At 57.5% G+C, this 18,572-nt stretch overlaps 1 protein-coding gene across 2 annotated transcripts; it reads left to right on the top strand.

Moving 5' to 3' along the window:
• Nucleotides 1-48: 48 nt before the first annotated feature.
• On the top strand, nt 49-16,655 carry POLDIP3 (DNA polymerase delta interacting protein 3). 2 transcript variants are annotated; one of them, XM_004589453.2, is made up of 9 exons: nt 49-184; nt 6,655-7,045; nt 7,700-7,783; nt 9,881-9,976; nt 12,905-13,084; nt 13,391-13,468; nt 14,372-14,501; nt 15,044-15,110; nt 15,838-16,655. In XM_004589453.2, the coding sequence occupies exons 1-9, from the start codon at nt 126-128 to the stop codon at nt 16,013-16,015; spliced, it is 1,263 nt and encodes a 420-aa protein (XP_004589510.2). In that variant the 5' UTR covers nt 49-125; the 3' UTR covers nt 16,016-16,655. The 2 variants fall into 2 exon arrangements, with proteins under 2 accessions (XP_004589510.2, XP_004589511.2); XM_004589454.2 differs by lacking the exon at nt 7,700-7,783 and having other exon boundaries at nt 15,838-16,654.
• Nucleotides 16,656-18,572: the final 1,917 nt, after the last annotated feature.

Here is an 18,572-nt window from a genome sequence, read left to right on the forward strand (position 1 = left end):
AAGGGTAACGGCCCGCCCCTTCCGGCCCCGGTCTGGTTTGCGCAGTCGCGAGAGTGCGTGGGCCGTACGCCGGAAGCGGCTGCCTGGGGGCGGACTCCGGGCCGAGGGCGTCGGAGTGGCGCAAGATGGCGGACCTCTCCCTGGACGAGCTCATCCGGAAGCGCGGGACGGCGACCAAGGGGCGGTGAGCGGCCTTTGCTGCTGTCGGGGCTCGGGGCCCGAGGCCCGTGGACCTCGGGGTAGAGGAGGGAGCAGCCGGGACGCGGCGCCGAGGGCCTGGCTCCCGGCCGCCCGCGGACCGGCGGCGCAGGCGTCGGGGAGGGCGGGCCGGGGAGGCCGGGGGTCCGGCTTGCGAGGAGTGGGCCGGGGCGGGGGACGCAGCCCTTCCCTCAGCTCCGGACTCGGGGGACGCAGCCCTTTCCCTCGTCTGGGGGCGGGGGTCCCCGAGCTGCAGGCTCTCCGCCCGTCTTCGAGTTCAGACCCTGGGGTGAAACGGGGAAGCCAGGTCGCCCGGCGTCCGTCTTGGGGTGGCGCGGGAGCGTTGTGAGGTTGTCCAGAGGCGGCGGGGCGTGGGGGTCGAGGCCTCGGAGGGCCTTGGAGGCGCAGGGGGTGGCCGAGACGCACCCCGAGTGGGGCCGGGCTGCAGGGCGCGCACCTGCTGCAGACCCCTTGCACCTGCAGGCCCGGTGAGGACGGGGCCGCCGCTCCCCCGGACGCTCCTCGCCTTGTTTGGGGCGCGCCCCCGTAGTGCCCGGGGCTGCCCTCTGGAGCGTTTCTGCCGCTTCGGGCGCCGGACCGGCCGCCGGCGTGTTGGCTTTCCCGAGCCGGGACACCCCCCCGAGGGCTGGCTTCGGGGGGACGGCTGCGGGTGCCTGAGGGGCACCAGCTCTGCTCGCCCTTCGAGCGCCCCCCGCGCTCCCCGCCGGGCCTGAACGCCTGGCTGGCCTCCTTGGCTGTGGGAGGCACCGTTAGGGTCTGGCAGTGGCGCCTCTTGCGAGGGTGTGGAAAGGATGAAAAGGAGAGGTGGATGGGTTTTTGTATTTTGAATTTTTGCTTGAGAGGCCCAGAGAAACACTGGCTGGCTTGGGGCAGCTGACCGCAGGAAGGAGGAGTTGGGGTGGATCTCCCTCTGCGGGGCAGGAGCCAGGTGGTGACTGTGCGAGCTGCCTTTTGCTTCTGTCACCTCCTGCGCCTTTCTAGGCAAACTATCTGGCCATTCCCCGTCTGCATTTTCTTCTTGGTGCTTACCGTGTACTCACAGCACTTTGAAAAGAGCCCGACGTGATGTGTTTAATGGCTCTTCGCTCTGCCAGCAGCAGCGTTAAAGGCTTTTTATTTTATTTTTTTAATTTTTTTTTTTAAAAGATTTATTTTTATTACAAAGTCAGATATACAGAGAGGAGAAAAGACAGAGAGGAAGATCTTCCGTCCAATGATTCACTCCCCAAGTGACCGCAACAGCCGGTGCACGCCGATCCGATGCCCGGATCCAGGAACCTCTTCCAGATCTCCCACGCGGGTGCAGGGTCCCAAGGCTTTGGGCCGTCCTCGACTGCTTTCCCAGGCCACAAGCAGGGAGCTAGATGGGAAGTGGAGCCGCTGGAATTAGAACCGGGGCCCATATGGGATCCCGGGGCTTTCAAGGTGAGGACTTTAGCTGCTAGGCCACGCCGCCGGGCCCCGTTAAAGGCTTTTTAAAAAGATGTTTTTTTGAAAGGCAGAGAGAGGTCCTCCATATGCTGGTTGGCTTTCCAAAAGGGTGCAACCCCCAGGGCTGGGCTGCACCCGCACCAGCATCCAGTGGATCTCTCACATGGTGACGGAGGCCCAGGCATCAGGGCTGCCCTCCCAGAAGCCCTGGCAAAGTCGGGCACGGGATGTGCGCACTGCAGGGGGTGGTGGCAGGAGGAAGGAGCTCCCAGTGTCCAGCACGGGTTCCCAGACTGCCCCGGGGCTACAGGCAGGGAGGCTGGCATAGAGGAACTCTGGGACTAGAAAGTTCATCACCGTTTCCAGTCAGCACAGAGAGGCAGGCTCAAGGTCTCTTGTCCTGACAGGTGTCCTCCAGGGAGGGGGAAGTGTGTTAAACTTGGGTGTCTCGGGTTCTGAATGCAGAGAGCACACTCCCTGCTCGCGCCTGTGAACACTGGTGGTCTTGGGGCCTTTTAGGAAGGGCATCCTGGAAACTTGACTCTACTGGAGCTATCCTAGGAGGGGCTAGTGAGAGCGGAGGCAGCAGGAGGTGGCTGTGGAGGGAGGGACCCTGGCCCGCCCACGGCCAAGCGCTCGTGGGGGGGAGTTGGCCTCCTTGGCAACCATTCTGTTGCTACCAGGACCCTCTGGACGGTCAACAGATTGCTTGATTGATGCTGACTTCTAGAACGGGATGGGATTGGGGCGGGAAGGGCCTAGGGTCAGGTGTGCCTGCACACACCCCCATGTTGACTTCTGCCTTTAGAATACACGGCCGGTTTCCGAGGCCGACGCCGACTGGAGTGAGTGGGTGAGCCCCTCCACGGTCCCAGCCTGGGGGCGCTGCCGGGAGCAGCTGCAGGCCCGGAGTCCTGCGTGCTGGGCATCTGGGCCGAGTGTTTGGTGCTTGCTTGCTTTGTTGAAATACAATAAAGAGAAGTTAGCTCTAACCATGCAGGAGAGGAAACGAGTCGTTGCATAACTCGCAGAATTGGGTTTATAAAGTGAACTTGGTAAGGGGGTAGTGGCTTCATGTTTTTTCTTTTTTTTTTTTAAGATTTATTTATTTTTATTGGAAAGGCAGATATACAGAGAGGAGGAGAGACAGAGAGGAAGATCTTCCATCTGATGGTTCACTCCCCAAGTGGCCGCAATGGCCAGAGCTGAGTCAGTCCGAAGCCAGGAACCAAGAGCTCTTCCGGGTCTCCCAAGCGGGTGCAGAGTCCCAAGGCTTTGGGCCGTCCTCGACTGTTTCCCAGGCCACAAGCAGGGAGCTGGATGGGAAGTGGGGCCACCGGGATTAGAACCAGCGACCATATGGGATCCCGGCGCATGCAAGGCGAGGACTTTAACCACTACGCTATCGTGCCGGACCCGACTTCATGATTTTCTAAAGTGCCTAGTGCAGGATTTGCCCTCCACGATATTGGTGCTGTGTGGTCTCCTGTAAAAATGACCTTAGCACGCTCCTACGCTGACCCGTAAAATCCCATGGATTAATGTCTGCTTTATACTAATCCAGGGCCCGTTTGTGGGCCCGAGTGCTCAGCCTTGCCATCTGCCCTCGTGGAGCCAGGAGACAAAGCAGTGCTGGCTCTTGGAGACCCTGCCCCGACCGCCACTTGGAGGCCAGCTGCCAGCCAGGGGTGTAGGGAGGACCTGGTCTGGGGGCGTGTGCCGAGGGTCCCCCAACGATCCCCAGTGAAGCTGCGAGGCGGAGCTGTGCTGTGACAGGCTGTGATGGGCAGTCAGGAAGTCTTACTGCCACCTGAGGTGCCTGCTTCCCACCTCCTCGGTCCCAGCTTCCTGTTCTTGTACCTGCTGGGGTACGGTTATGTCCCTGGAGAGACCTGGGTGGAGTGCCTGGCTTTAGCCTGGCCCAGCCCTGGCTGTTGCAGGCTTTTGGGGAGTGAACCAGTAGACTGAATATTCATTTTCTGTCTCTGCTTTTGAAATACTTTTTATTTTGTTAAGGTTTGTTTATTTTTCTATTGGGAGATCAGATTGGCAAGTCTCAGCAGTGCCTGACCGGGCTGAAATGGCAGCGCAGGTGCCTGCCTCGTCTTCCCCAAAGGTGTTGTGCCTGTGGGGCCTGAGTGCTGCCTGCTGTCTGGCCTTGGTGAGTGCATTCTGGGTGACTGGGGTCTTGCAAGAACAGTGGTCGCCTGTAACTGGTGTTTTTTGGAATGTCTGATCACATACTGGAGCTGAAATACCAGGCGTAAGAGTAGAGGAGACTGCTTCTTTCCTTTCTTCCCTGATTCGTCCAGGTTCTTTGAACAGTGAGAGCCCAGATCTCGCCCCTGGGCGGTGGGAGCCTGCCTGGTCACCTGCCCTGTCACCACGTCCCCGGCTTCACATTAGCAGGACGCTGGAGTCAGGGATGGGAACAGACCCCGGGCGCTCGCATGTGTGGTGCGGTGTCTAACTCCTGGACTTGATGCTGGTTTGAAAGAGTCCCAGAGAGAGCTTGCGCCTACTAGCTCCTTCCCAGCTAGCCACGACAGCCAGAGTTTGGTAGCTCTGAAGGTAGGAGCCAGGAGCTTCATCCGGGTCTCCCAAGTGGATATAGGGTCCCGGGGCCTGAGCCGTGCTGTGTTCTCCCCAGCCACAAGCAGTGAGCTGGATGGGAAGAGGAGCAGGCAGCTGGCACTCATACTGGCACCATATGGGATGCCCAGGCTGCAGGCAGAGAATTAGCCTGCAACATCGCTGCATTGACCTCTGCAATTTTTTTTAATCTTGGGAAGTTTTAGCATTTGTCATGTTTTTCTCTTTTGGTCTCCCTTTTCCCTCAAATTTATTATCATTTCTTAAGGACCTGAGGCGATGTATGCTACATTTGCTGATTGACCCCCCAAATTCCTACAGCAGTCAAGACTGGGCAAGACCCAAACCTGGAGCCAGGAATGCCATCTGGAATCCAGTTGGGATGGTGGAAACTCAGGGACTTGGGCTTTTACCCATCACCACCAGGGCGTATTAGCAGAAAGCTGGATGGGAAGTGGAAGTGGGATTTGATCTGGTCACTGAAACAGAGGCTTAACCTACAACGCCGTAGCGCCCACCTGATCTGTGCTCATTATGAAAGATTATTTAAAATGGGGTCCTGGACCTGGCACAGCAGCGTAGTGGCTGAAGTCTTCGTCATGAAGTGCCAGGATCCCCTATGGGCACCTGTTTGTGTCCCGGCAGCCCCACTTCCCATCCAGCTCCCTGCTTGTGACCTGGGAAAGCAGTCAAGGACGGCCCAAAGCCTTGGGACTCTGCACCCACGTGGGAGACCTGGAGGAAGTTCCTGGCTACTGATTTCGGACTGGCTCAGCTCTGGCCATTGCGGCCACTTGGGGAGTGAACCATTAGAGGGAAGATCTTCCTCTCTGTCTTTTCTCCTCTCTGTATATCTGACTTTGCAATAATAAATAAGTCTTTTTTTTTTTTTTTTTCTTTTAAAAAGAAGGGTAGACTGGGTGGGGGGCGTCCTTCCGACTCTGGTTCACTTCCCAAAGGGCCGCAGTAGTGGACCGGGTCCAGACTGAAGCCAGGAGACCAGAACTCCACCCTGACATGGTGTGAGTGGCCCAGGCCCGGGCATTGGGCCATTTTGGACTGACTGCTGAGGTGCATTAGCAGGGCACTGGGTTGGCAGCATCTGGAATGCCAACATGCAAGTGTTGTAACACATGTCCTGGTCCTTACTAGTTTATTGGTATTTTCACTAAAGACAGTGAAGCTTAAACTGTTTTCACTGTTATTAGCCCTGATCTTGACATAGCAATTGTCTTCAGTCTCTTCTCATTTATAGAATGTGGACAGTTCGCAGGCGTGGTAGGTTTAAAGCTACATGTCCAGGGACCAGTGCTGTCATCTCTTCCTGGGCACCAGTTCAAGACCCGTTGGCTCCGTTCAGACATGCAGGGACAGCCTGAGTGTCCTGGCTTTGGCCAGCACTGTTGTGGCGGCCATTTGGAGTGAGCCAGCGGGTAGAAGAGCACACCACCCTCCTGCTCTGGTAGTCAGACTGCTGGCCCCACATCTGTGTCTTCAGAGAGTCAGTGATGAGTAAGTGGGTTCATCTGGGGGCTTCCTAGCAGCCTTAGTTTCGTCTGATTTCTGGCATGGCGAGTCCAGAGCCTCTGCCCTGTTAGGAGGAGGGCCTCGCCAGCCTCATCAGCAGGTGTGAGAAACTTTCAGAGTACTGGTGGGAGAGGGGACCGCTACTGTGCGGTACCTGGTTAAGCGTCTGCCTGCAGTGCCAGCTTCCCAGATGGGTGCAGGCTCAAGTCCTGGCTGTTCCATTTCTGATCCAGCTCCCTACTAGTGTGCCTGGGAAAGTAGTGGAAGATGGCCCAAGTCTTTAGTCCCCAGCACCCCGGGGAGACCGGGAAGAAGCTCCCACCTTCAGACTGGCTCAGCTCCAGCCATTGTTGTTTGAGAATGAACCAGTGGATGGAGCTCTCTCTGGCTCTCTGTCTCTGTCACTTGTAACCCTGCCTTTCAAATAAAAGTAAATAAATCTGAAAGCAAAAAAGCCACTGGAACACCTTACCTGCCAGTAGGGACTGAGGGTGGGTTTTTATCAAGGAGTGCGTGTCATGTTCCCATCCATCCAGGGTGCCTAAGTACAGGTGCAGATTTCTGGAGTTACCATGAAGCAGAAACCCACTAATATCCGTGGCTTTTATGCCCTAGACCATAAAGCCTAGGTTTGTCCAGCCAGGGGCGGGGGCGCAGGCACACAGTCAGCAGAAGGCAGGCTGAGCCAGGACCCCCCGTGTGGGTGGTGGGGCCCAAGCAAGTGAACCGTTCTGTGCCAGCGTGACTCTGTGTGGGCCCCCTTATTTCACAGGGCACAGGCCAGGAGTTGCTCTGGTTCTGCAGGCCTCGCGATATCACACATCCTGCTCCTGTGGGCTGCTGTTGGTATCCAGGCCCGCTTAGCACTGTGGTGTGTTTTTGCAGGCTGAGCGCCAGGCCAGGAGTTGGAGGTATCCGGGCTCGAGTTGGGATCCAGCAGAGCCTTCTCAGCCCACCGGCACGCACGGCTGCCTTCCAGCAGAGGTTTGACGCTCGGCAGAAGATCGGCCTCTCCGATGCTCGACTCAAGCTGGGCGTCAAGGATGCCCGAGAGAAGCTGCTGCAGAAAGATGCCCGGTTTCGAATCAAAGGGAAAGTGCAGGATGCCCGGGAGATGCTCAACTCGCGCAAGCAGCAGGGTGCGGTGCCCCAGAAGCCCCGGCAGGTGGCTGATGCCCGGGAGAAGATCAGCCTGAAGAGGAGCTCCCCCGCGGCCTTCATGAGCCCGCCGGTCGGGATGGTGACGCCGGCGCTGAAGCTCACCAAAACCATTCAGGTAGGCTGTGGCGCGGTTCTCCGGAGAGCCGGGCACAAGTGTGGGCAGTGTGCAGTTGTCCCAAGTTCTCGCAGCACGTAGGTGCTCAGGAAGGCCTTTCGTGTGTGTGCTCGCCGGGTAACTGAGGAAGACATGGTATATTGCAGTTTATGCTAGAGAGAGGGCGCACTGGAGAAACGGAGTGTGTTCCTAGATAAGCTAGTGGGAAGGGGCCTCTGCTGAGTGTGGGCGTGCCGTGTGACAGTTACATCATCCTCTTGCTTGCTTCTCACCTCGCTGCACCCCAAGATGATCTTCTGGGGTGATGAATCTGTCCTGGAGGTGTGAAAACGGAGTGTCAGCGGGAGGGCCGGGGCCGGCTCTGGTCCCACGCCCCGGCTGCCTTGCACAGGGAGGGAAGCAGTGCCATCCTCACGGCAGCTTTGCTCTCAGGGCACAGTGGCAGCACACACTGGCTGAGTCAGGGTCCCCAAGCCCGGTGCACGTCACAGTGTGGTCTTTGGCATGAATGGAGCTGCTTGTTGTGCGAGCTGGTACGCTCAGGGCCTTCCACCTGAAAGCAGAACTGGAGCCCCTGCAGTGACAGTCCAGCGGCCCACTGGGGGAGCACAGGTGCCCCGGAAGGGATGAATTGTGACTGCTGGGTGTTTCTAGGTCCCACAGCAGAAGGCCATGGTGCCCCTTCACGCTAATCCTGCTGGAATGAAAATCAACGTGGTCAATAACCAGGCCAAACAGGTAGAGTGAGAGAGAGTGCACCTGTACGCGGGAGCGTGTCCCTGGGAGAGAGCGTGTGTGTGCGTGTGTGGACGAGGCCTGCTGGCTGAGCTGAGGCCCGGCCACGGTTTCCGGTGGAAATGCTGGAGGAGGGCGTCCGTGTTAGTCGGCTGGTGGTTGCTGTGCCCGAGCTCTTGAGGAAAGTTGCGCATGAAGGGAAGATGACTGTGGGTCCTGGCCGTGGACGTTCACCGCCACTGGTGAGAACTTGGCCACTGGCCAGAGCGTCGCTGTGCAAAAAGGAGTGTGTGTGTGTGTGTGTGTGTGTGTGTGTGTGTATGTATGTGTTCCCTATAGCGAGATCTGATCCGGCCCCTCTTAAGGCTCCATTGCCGATCCTGGGCTCAACTCCCATCTGTGCCTCTTCATTCCGTCATGCTGAGACTTTGGGACCAGACTTTTTTTCTGGGATGTTCTGCCCAAGCCGTAGAACACGTTTGACTTGGTAGTCTGTGTGTTACAAATAAACTTTTTTTTTTTAAGATAGATTTATTTTTATTGGAAAAGCAGATTCACAGAAAGGAGAGAGAAATTTTCCACCTGCTGGTTCACTTCCATACGGATGTAACAGGCAGAGCTGATGAGATCTGGAGCCAGGAACCAGGAGCTTCCTCTGGGTCTCCCACATGTGTGCAGGGTTCCAAAGCTTTGGGCCATCCTCGACTGCTTTCCCAGGCCACAAGCAGGGAGCTGGATGGATGTGGAGCAGCCAGGTCAGCTGGAGCCCATTTGGGATGCTGATACTTCCAGACAGAGAGTTAGCCAGTTGAGCCATCACATAGCCCCACAAGGAAAAACAATTTTTTTAATTAAAATTTTTATTTATTTGAAAGTGTTGGGCCTGGCAGCGTGGCCTAGCAGTTAAAGTCCTCACCTTGAACACACCGGGATCCCATATGGGCACCGGTTCTAATCCCAGCGGCTCCACTTCCCATCCAGCTCCCTGCTTGTGGCCTGGGAAAGCAGTCGATGACGGCCCAATGCATTGGGACTCTGCACCCGCGTGGGAGACCTGGAAGAAGTTCCTGGCTCCAGGTTTCGGATCGGCGCAGCACCGGCCGTTGCGGCTCACTTGGGGAGTGAATCATCGGATGGAAGATCTTCCTCTCTGTCTCTCCTCCTCTCTGTATATCTGACTTTGTAATAAAAATAAAACTTTTTTTTAAAAAAAGTGTTTCAGAAAAAGAAGGAAAAAAGGAGAGATTTTTCCATTTGCTGGTTCACTCCTCCCAGTGTTGGCAGTGGCTGGGGCTGGGTTGGGCTGAGGCTAGGAGCGTGGAATTCCATCCAGGTCTCCCTGTGGGCGACACAGAGCCAAGGACTTGGGCCTTCGTCAGCTGCCTCCCAGTGTGTTAGTGGGGAGCAGCCAGGCTCCCGTGTGGGGTGCTAGCCTTGGAGGTCGGGGCTGACCCAGGTGTGCCACATCATTGTTGCCAGGAAGGCTGTTTTGGAAGAGTTACAGGCTCGTCAGTCTTACGGCTTCTGGTTCATTTCCCCAGCTGTCCACGACAGCCAGAGCTGGGCCAGGCCAAACCCAGTGCCAAGGGCTCTGAGTCCTCCACGTGGGGGCAGGGACCCCAGCACTTGGGTCCTCCCCTCCATGACTTTCCCCAGCAGCATTAGCAGGGAGTAGAGCAGCAGGGATGCGAACCAGCATCTCTATGGGATGCTGGAGCTGCTGGCAGCAGCTGAACATATTATGCCATGACGCTGGCCCTGAACAGAGTTCTGTCGGGGGTCTGTGTTTATTTCCATAGGCCGGATTGCTGAGAAGGAGGGCACACGGGCAAGTGACATGTGACACTGTCCCAGGTGGTGATGGACACAGTGATGGCCTAACCAGAGTGTTTTCCTCAGGTTGAGCAACACGTGACTAGCAGGTGTGGGCGTCCCAGTGGGCGTCCCAGGGAGTCCCAGTTGGCTGGGAGGCGGGCCCCACCCGGCCTCAGCAGCTGGTCCCCAGGGAGCTCTGCCCCAGCTGCGCCTGCGCGACCCAGCGGTCGCCGCCCTGCCGTGAGGGCTTGCGTGCCACACCGGCTTACATTTCTTTATCCTTAGAACTTGTATGACCTGGATGAAGATGACGACGCCCCGGCTCCCCTCCCTGCTAAGCAGCTGAAGCTTGCGGTCTCTGGCAGCTTTCTCCATGGCGCGGTATGGCGGGTCACCTTATCTCGTTGTCATGTGCGTCTCATCAGCGAATGGGAGAATCCCCCTCTCTGTGTTTCTATTGGAAAGGTAGAGTTAGAGAGAAAGTGAGAGACAGAAAGTCTTTGTCCATTGACTTATTTTCAGAATGGCCACAGCAGGCAGAGCTGGTCCAGTCTGAAGCCAGAGCTAGAAGGTTCTTGTGGCTCTGCTGTGGGGATGCAAGGGCCACCCTGCTGCCTTCCTAGGCACACTAGCAGGAGCCGGCTGGGAGTGGGGCAGAACCGGGACTGGCGGTGCCCATGTGGGGTGCGGGTGCTGCAGGTGGTGGCTGTGCACAGTACAGCCCCAGCCTGTAAGATTTTTTCTCTTAGATATTTAAAGATTTATTTTTGATTTTTAAAGATTTATCTGTGTCTATTGGAAAGTCAGATATACTGAGAGGAGGAGAGACAGAGAGGAAGATCTTCCATCCGATGATTCACTCCCCAAATGACTGCAATGGCTGCAGCTGAATCAATCTGAAGCCAGGAACCCGGAGCCTCCTCTGGGTCTCCCACGCGGGTGCAGGGTCCCAAGGCGTTGGGCCGTCCTCCATTGCTTTCCCAGGCCACAGTCAGGGAACTAGACAGGAAATGGAGCCCCTGGGACACAAACCAGCGCCTATATGTAATCCTGGCGCATGCAGGGTGAGAACTGCAGCTGCTAGGCTACCACACCGGGCTCTAAATATTTATTTTTATTGTAAAGTCAGATGTACTAAGAGGAGGAGAGACAGGAAGATCTTCTTCTGCTGGTTCATTCCCCAAGTGGCTGCAACGGCTGGAGCTGAGCCAATCCGAAGCCAGGAGCCAAGGACTTCTTCCGGGTCTCCCATGTGGGTGCAGGGTCCCAAGGGTTTGGGTCATCCTTGACTGCTTTCCCAGGCCACAAGCAGGGAACTGGATGGGATGCAGAGCAGGTGGAATATGAACTGGTGCCCATATGGGATCCCAGTGTGTGCAAGGCCAGTACTTTAGGCACTAGGCTATCAGCCGGGTTCCGGCCATTCTTTTTTTTTTTTTTACAGTGTTTTTAGACAGAGACCTTTCATCTACTGGGTTACCTCCTACATGGCTGTAACAGCGCAGGTTAGCCAAGGCCAATGCCAAGACCTTGGAATTCAGTTGTGGGTCTGACCTGTGGGTGGCAGGGAGCCATTTCCCATGCCTCCCAGGGTGCCCAACAGCCGACAGTGGGCAGGATGTGGACTGGGGCTGACCAGCACTGTGACCAGGTGGGTGTCCCGATGTCACCCTCACTGCTCCCCACACGTCCTTCCCGTCTTGTAAGCTGTATTTTCCTTGGAACACAGAGGGTAGGAATCGTGAAGAAATGTTTCTTTGGAAGATAAAGTCTTCAGAGGTGGCACTAGGACAATCCCTTGGTCTTCTCAGTACTGGACTGAGTGTCCGCCAGTTTGCTGCGGCCCCTGAGCTACAGCTCTGAGTTGCTGGAGTTGAGACATTTCAAGGCAGATGTGTCTTAGTCTGTTTACTGCTGCTGTACCCGAGCACCACAGACCAGGGAGTGAAGGCAGGAGCGGCTTATTGGGCTTAGAGAACCAGAGACCAGGAGGTCTGTAATTGAGACTGTGCGGTGCGGGGCAGGCGGGCACACACGCAGCAGAGAAATGGGGCCAGATTGGTGCATCTCCTGAACACCCCTCAGTGGCAGGCCCGTGTCTGCTGTGACTGCCCTGACCCAGCCAGGTGGACACTCTTCTCATGCCTTCACCGCCTTGGTGAAGCCCCATTTCTCACTGTCCCAGGAGCGGTTGAACTTGAACCTGGGATTTGGAGTGGATGCTTACGTGGAGCAGTGAGTTAGCCACAGGAGGGCTCCCAGTTCCTTCCTCTGGCGGGGCGTACTGTGTGCTCCCCCCCTTCCACCGTCAGAGCTCTGGTCTTGCTCTTGCGTGTTCGCGTCAGTGAGCACCTGACCCATGGGTTTCGGCCTGTGCAGCCTCGTGCAGGAAGAGCGACCAGGCCAGAGTGCTGGTCATCCATCTTGGAGAGGAGACACAGCCTCTCAGGCAGGCTACCTGGCTGCCCAGCCAGCCTCCTGAGCAGGCACTTCTGCCGTCTTACCTGCGGGAGTGACCCCCACCCAGGTTGGCCAGTCTTCCATTACTAATGAATCTTGGACTGCTGTGTATCGCTGAATGGTACCAGTTGGTGTCTGTCTAGTAAGCACAGGCCTTGGGCCTCTGGGGCTGCTGGTCTGGCACTGAGGGACTCTCAGCTGGCCTTCCAGTGGCCAGCACAGGTGGGGAAGGTGCTATGTCTTGACCAAGAGTCCTCTCGCTGCCACCCTGAGCAGTTGGGCCTTGAGGGTTCTGTAGACCTCAGCATCTCAGAGCTCCTGAACAGTGGCTCACTGGGTCACGTGGGCAGCCAGCCTCTGTCCTGGTGCTGGAGGGGTGTCTATGCTGCAAGGGAAGGGAGCCTCCTGCAGGCAGGGAGGAGCGGGTAGACTGACCCTGGCCTGGGTCAGCTGGGCCTGCTGTCTTCCTCCTCTGCCTGCGAGCCCCAGGCACACTATGGTCAGCCATCTTCAGCTGGAGCTGGGCCACCAGCCTGTCAGCTTTCTGACCTGTCTCACATGTGGGGTGACCGGTCTGTGACTCGGGGGTGTGTTTCTTCATCAGAGCTGTATGGAAGCTTCCAGCACTGGGAAGCAGTTTCTCTGATCATGTGCTTGGGCTGTGCACTGGGCCTCTCTTCCCCTGACCTGTGGGATGTCACAGGCAGTGAACAGCCTGTTTTCTCTAAACTGCTGAGGGACATGGGAACTGGGGGACACTCCAGGGCCCCGCATTTGTTAGTATGGGCCACTGGGTGGCTTCTGAGTGCAGAGTCCAGCTCCTCATGTTGCGTCCTGCCTTTTGTTTAGACCGGGCTGAGCAGTACGAAGCTGTCCGTGTCCAAGCCCCTCCCTCTCACCAAGGTGGTGCAGAATGACGCATACACAGCCCCTGCGCTCCCCTCCTCGGTGCGAACAAAGGCTTTGACCAACATGTCCCGCACGCTGGTGAACAAGGAGGAGCCCCCCAAAGAGCTGCCGCCAGCAGAGGTGAGGTGGAGGTGGCCATCCTGTTAGAGACTGTACCAAGGAGTGTGAGCTATGAGTGCCCTGGATGCACAAGCCAAGACCTGGGCACCCTGCGCCAAAGGAGCTTGTTGACTGGGGCGGGGACCTGCAAGGGTGCTGGGAAGAGGAAGTGCCTGGGGACCGGGTGGGGTCTTGACACCCTGAGGTGAACAGCAAAGGCCCAAAAAGACCTGGGCGCTGAGGAGGCGAGGGGAGGGCGGGGGTGAGTGCCCTGTGCGAGAGGCCGCCGCCACCTGGCCTCTGCTCACCCTCTTGTCTGTGTGTCAGCCTGTGCTCAGCCCTCTGGAAGGCACCAAGATGACCGTCAATAACCTGCACCCGCGTGTCACCGAGGAGGACATCGTGGTAAGTCCCGTGGCCTCTCAGGCTTTTCAGGCCCCACCAGTCCTGGGGCAGAGGTGCTGGGGCCATAGTACCCCATTTGGGGTTTGCTGGAACCCCTGGGACTCGATGTCTGGCCATACCCAGCTGGCCAAAGAAGTCCGTGGCTGTCTGCTGGGGGAAATTGGGCACGAGTACTGGGATCTGCTTCTCAATCTGCCTTTCTAATAAAAATAAATAAATCTTAGGAAAAAAACCTAAAACATTCAATTGGGGTCATAACTCAATTGTGATTCATGATTTTGATAGTTAGCATTTTTCCTCTTATTGTTAAAAACAAGTTATTTTCAAGGACAGCCCTGAGGGGGCAGTTGCAAATGAAGAAATGGCCGTGGGCTCGTTGCCCCCACCCCGCCTGTTTCCTAGTTAGAATGTGCGCTCGCAGTGGGTGCTGTGTGCAGTCCCCAGGTGCTCTCGGGCGTGTTCCCAGAAGCCCTGGAGGCCAGTGTGCACAGTGCAGGGTCCCTCTTCTCTCCGGAGGAACCAGCCCCTGAGGTGTGACCTGCCTTACTAGAGACCACCCAGCCAGCGTGCGATCCCAGGCTCAGACCTGCTCTGTGCCTCTGACCGCTCGCCAGTGGCTTGGGTGTTAGCATGTGCGGGCTCGGGCTCGGCTCACCAGACCTGCCCTCGCTGGCCTGTGCTCTGGAAGTTGTGCTGCTCACAGCTTCCCAGGTGAACGTCACCTGTCTGTGTTTGCTGAGCTCGTGAGTTCACCCTGGTGATGGCTCCCAGAGAAATTTCTTGGCCTCTCGAGGACCCACTTTTCCCTGCCCCTCGTCAGATCCTGTTGGGGGCCATCTCTCAGCCCTGGCCCTAGAGAGTGGGGGACGCTGCTCCTAATCCCATCCCGCTCGGTCTTCGTAGGAGCTTTTCTGTGTGTGCGGCGCGCTCAAGCGGGCTCGGCTGGTCCACCCCGGGGTGGCGGAGGTGGTCTTCGTGAAGAAGGACGACGCAGTCACCGCGTACAAGAAGTACAACAACCGCTGTCTGGACGGTACGTGGGACACGAGGCCCGTGGATGAAAGCGCCCTGACAGACACCTCGGGGTCTCTGCGCGTGACCTGGGTGTCCCCGGGCCCTGGCTTTCCACTCAGCGTTTGAACTTAGGTCCAGCAGGAATGGAGACCCATTTCACTGCATGGCATTCTCTTAGGAGGGCTTGGGGAGGGCCTGGCGCGATAGCTTCAGTAGCTAATCCTCCGCTTTCAGCACTGGCCCCTATTCTGTACCTTCTTCCCTCCTCTGTTGGCTGTTCTGTGACCTACCTCGAACCTTTTCACCTTGGACAAGGGAGGTTCCTGGGCTTCCTTCCTAGGTCCACAGCGTCTGAACTTCTGCGCACTCTGCTCACTCCTGTCGGGAACCCCTCTGTGCCTGGCTTCACAAGATAGGCACGCTGTGCTGCCCTTGGCTGGGGGGCACAAGTTGTTGCTCTGCCTCCGGCTGCTTTCCTAGCAGAGGGCCCCTCGCCTAGGGATCAGCTGAGCCTGGCAGCCTTGTCGTGTGTGAGGAGCTGAGCCCTCTTTGGTTTTTCAGGGCAGCCAATGAAGTGCAACCTTCACCTGAATGGGAATGTTATCACGTCGGACCAGCCCATCCTGCTGTGAGTCCCCAAGGCCAGGGGACTGGGCGGGGCCTGTGCTTACCTGCCGTGCACAGCCGTGTCACCACCATCCATCCCATTTCCTCTCGTGACAGCTGCTCGATGCTGTCTGCCCACACTTGGTGCTGCAGGGGTAGCATTGTGGCCTTGGTCTCAGCCTGGACAGGGACTGGGAGAGCAGGTGCTCCCGCCTCCCCTGCACAGGGTGGGTGCATCGGCTGAGGGAGTGACTGACAGCACAGCCGCAGGTCCGATCCTGAGCACTGGGCCCCTGTGCCTGACCGTGGCCAACGACTGTTCTAGACTGTTGGGGCTAGGACAGCATTTCCAGACAAGGAAGTGGGTGCCCAGGATAGGCGGGCAGGCCTAAAACAGACTGAGATATGGAATAGCTGGACTCTAACCCTGGGTAATGAAGTAAGTGGTTTGGACATACTTCTTAAACGGTGTTCAGACAGAAAGTTGGGTTCTAAAAGTGTTTCTTAGGGTTTTGTGACCTGAGAAGTTTGGGAATCACTAGGCTAAGTAGAATTCAGTTGATTGTGTGATAGACTGAGGTATGTTGTCCCCAAGGGGCACACAGTGTTCCCCAAGCTCAGCACCCCATTCCCTGCACCTGTCTTGGGGTTCATGACCGTGGGATGCATTGGAGGCAGAAAGCACTGTGCAGGGTGTCTTGGCCATGGCAGATGTCAGTGACTGGGGGGTCCTCTCTGCTCCCCAACAGGCGGCTGAGTGACAGCCCCGCCATGAAAAGAGACAGCGAGTTGCCTCGAAGAGTGAACTCCGCTTCCTCCTCCAACCCTCCGGCTGAAGTGGACCCAGACACCATCCTGAAGGCACTCTTCAAGTCCTCCGGGGCTTCCGTCACCACGCAGCCCACAGAGTTCAAGATCAAGCTCTGAGCGGGGCAGAGGCGGTGTCCTGTCTACGCGGGCAGAGCGCGAGACCAATGGGCCCTTGGACTGCAGCCTCCCAGGCGGGGCAGGCCGCCAGGGTGGAGCTTGCCCACTGGACGGGTCCTCCTGTGTGTCACTCGTCCTGTACTGTAGTGTGTGTCTCCTCCCACCTCACCACCAAGGTAGGCTTGGGTTTCTCCAGGCGTGCCTGCCCTCCCTTCAGCCCCAAGTGGATTTCTTAGCTGGAATTGGTGTGTGGTCCACCGGCTCAGACTTGGGATGCTGAGGGCCACGGTCTTCCCCAGGGCCGCAGGTTATCTTCCCTTTCGTGTGTAAGTTTTTCAAACAAAAGCCGTGAACAGGATCCCTTCCTGTACTGATGGGGACCTTGCCTCAGCCTGTCTTGTTGCTGGAGATGGCATGGTTGGCAGCGGGGCAGGGCCTCTTATGCCCCTCCCAGCAGGAGTGACTTCAGGCCTGATGGGCGGTCTGCAAGGGTGGGCTGAGGCCTCTGCCCTGCTAGGAAGGTGCACCCCACTTCTGGGCATGGAGGCCGGAGCTGCTTCAAGCAACCTGGAGTAGAGTCCTTGTGCTGTGCCCAGTGTCCAGCCCTGGACTTTTGGCCTCCTAGGTGACACTGCAGGAGTGTGCACTGTGCACCCTCAGTCCCCACTCTGGGGGCCTCACCACACCCTGCATCTCAGTCAGCCGGGCCTTTCCAGGGCTCCCCCTCCTTTCATTCAACATCATGGCTTTGAGGATGGTTTAAATGGCATGTGTGTGCCTGCTTTTGTCTGTGCCTCAGTGTTTCTAGAACAGTGTAGAGCCTGGGGCGACGTGGCCCCTGCTGGCATGCAGCAGTTGCCTTCTGGCTTGTTGGGATTGTGAAGGGACTGTGGGCTTGCAGAGCTGGAGCCAGCTAGGCAGCAGGCTTCTGGAAACTCAGTAATAGCAGTTGCAAGTGCAGCGCAGGGCACAGGCCTAAAACGCAGAGGGCACTGTGACACTGAGGGCCTCTTGGCACTTGCCTGATACCAGCCCAGCAGGAGACCGTGGAGTTACATCTGTCAAACAAGAAGGGACCAGCGTTCGGACCTCCTCAGTCCCCCAGCTCTGGGCTCCCCGGGCCAGGGAGGCCCAGGCCAGGCTCCGCTGAGCTCCTCGCTACTTCTCCAGCGGGAGTTGCTTTCCCCGACCCACTTGGTGGGTACGAACCCAATTTCCTGCAGCACCTGGATGACATTCCTCTCACGAAAGCCCGGAAGGCAGCAGGCCTGGGCTCCGCACGCTGGGAGCAGTCACTGCTGGGACTCCGCACAGTGGCACGGACATGCCTTGTCACCAAGACCGTGTGCTGCCCGAAGCTCCCGGGCCAAGCAACACTTACCAGTGCTGTTTCCCTGAGTCTGGCCCCTGCCTGCCAGCCATGTGGACCCTGTGTTCTGGGTGACCGCACGCTATGTTGACAGGAAGGGGCTGTGTGCTTCCCCTGCCCTGCAGGTTGTTGTCTTGGGAAGTGGGAGCCACCTTGGCATCCTCCGCCCCTCACCCCTCCGTTAGCTGTCTCTCCTTCAGGAGGAGAGAAGAGGCGTTAGGGGATGGAGGTGACTGTGTACTTCCCGTTCTGAATAAATGTTTGTTATTCCTACCTTTGAGCTGTGTTCTTAACACGGTATGAAGTGGCCTTTATGGGGCTTGACACCAGGGAGCCACAGTCCGCCTCGGCCTCAGCACTGGCCGCTCCAGCCCTCTCCGCCTGCCTGCAGTCCTGGCTGCCGCTGGCTGGGTGGCTGTGGAGGTGTGAGCGCTGGTGTACCTGGGCACGCATCTCCTAGGCCTACTGTGCCTTGCCAGGTTTGAGCACGGTCTGCCCCCCGTTGAGGCAGGGAACGGGCACCAGACCTATGGCCTTCACCTTGATTTGAAGACGTTCCATTCATGCATGAAATACAGCTTGTGGGTGGGGTACACCTTAGGAAAGAAGAAACTGGCTAATTCTGGTTAACTTTATTGTGATAGTAAGCGTGGACTGGGGAGTGGTGGTGGTAAGCTGCAGTCTGCAGTGCTGGGGTCCCTTACGGGCGCTGCTCCACACCTGATCCAGTTCCCCGCTCACATCTCTGAAAGCAGCAGCAGATGGTCCAAGTGCTTGGGTCCCTCCTGGGTGACAGAAGAGAGGCGTGGACGGAACCCCAGGCTCCTGGCTTTGGATAGGCCCAGCCCTGGACACAGTGGCCATTTTGGGAGTGAGCCAGCAGAGGGAAGATCTGTCTTTCCTGTCTAAGCCCGCCTCAAAATACTTCAAGTAAAATCTTTAAGCAAAACAGAAAAAGGGGGACTGGTGCTTGGCCTGGCCATTGGTGACGCCTGTTGTGACCAGAGTGCTTCAGTTCGAGGCCTTGGCCCACTGCTTGTCGCAGACTACTGGAGGCAGGCATGATGGCGCTCGGGCTGGGCTCCCTGACACCCACGCGGGAGACCACGGGAGTCCCTGGCTCTGGCCTCACTCCTGCCCAGCTCCAACTGTGTGGGCATTTGGGCATGCTTTTCTGCCAGTCTTTCT

The sequence above is a fragment of the Ochotona princeps genome, chromosome 15 (genome assembly GCF_030435755.1).
Source record: "Ochotona princeps isolate mOchPri1 chromosome 15, mOchPri1.hap1, whole genome shotgun sequence".
NCBI lineage: Eukaryota > Metazoa > Chordata > Mammalia > Lagomorpha > Ochotonidae > Ochotona > Ochotona princeps.

Coding starts and splice junctions, on each gene's coding strand:
- POLDIP3 (XM_004589453.2), top strand. CDS start 126: ATGGCGGACCTCTCCCTGGACGAGCTCATCCGGAAGCGCGGGACGGCG. Junction 7,784..9,880: donor TCAATAACCAGGCCAAACAG/GTAGAGTGAGAG, acceptor CTTTATCCTTAG/AACTTGTATGACCTGGATGA. Junction 13,085..13,390: donor AAGAGCTGCCGCCAGCAGAG/GTGAGGTGGAGG, acceptor TCTGTGTGTCAG/CCTGTGCTCAGCCCTCTGGA.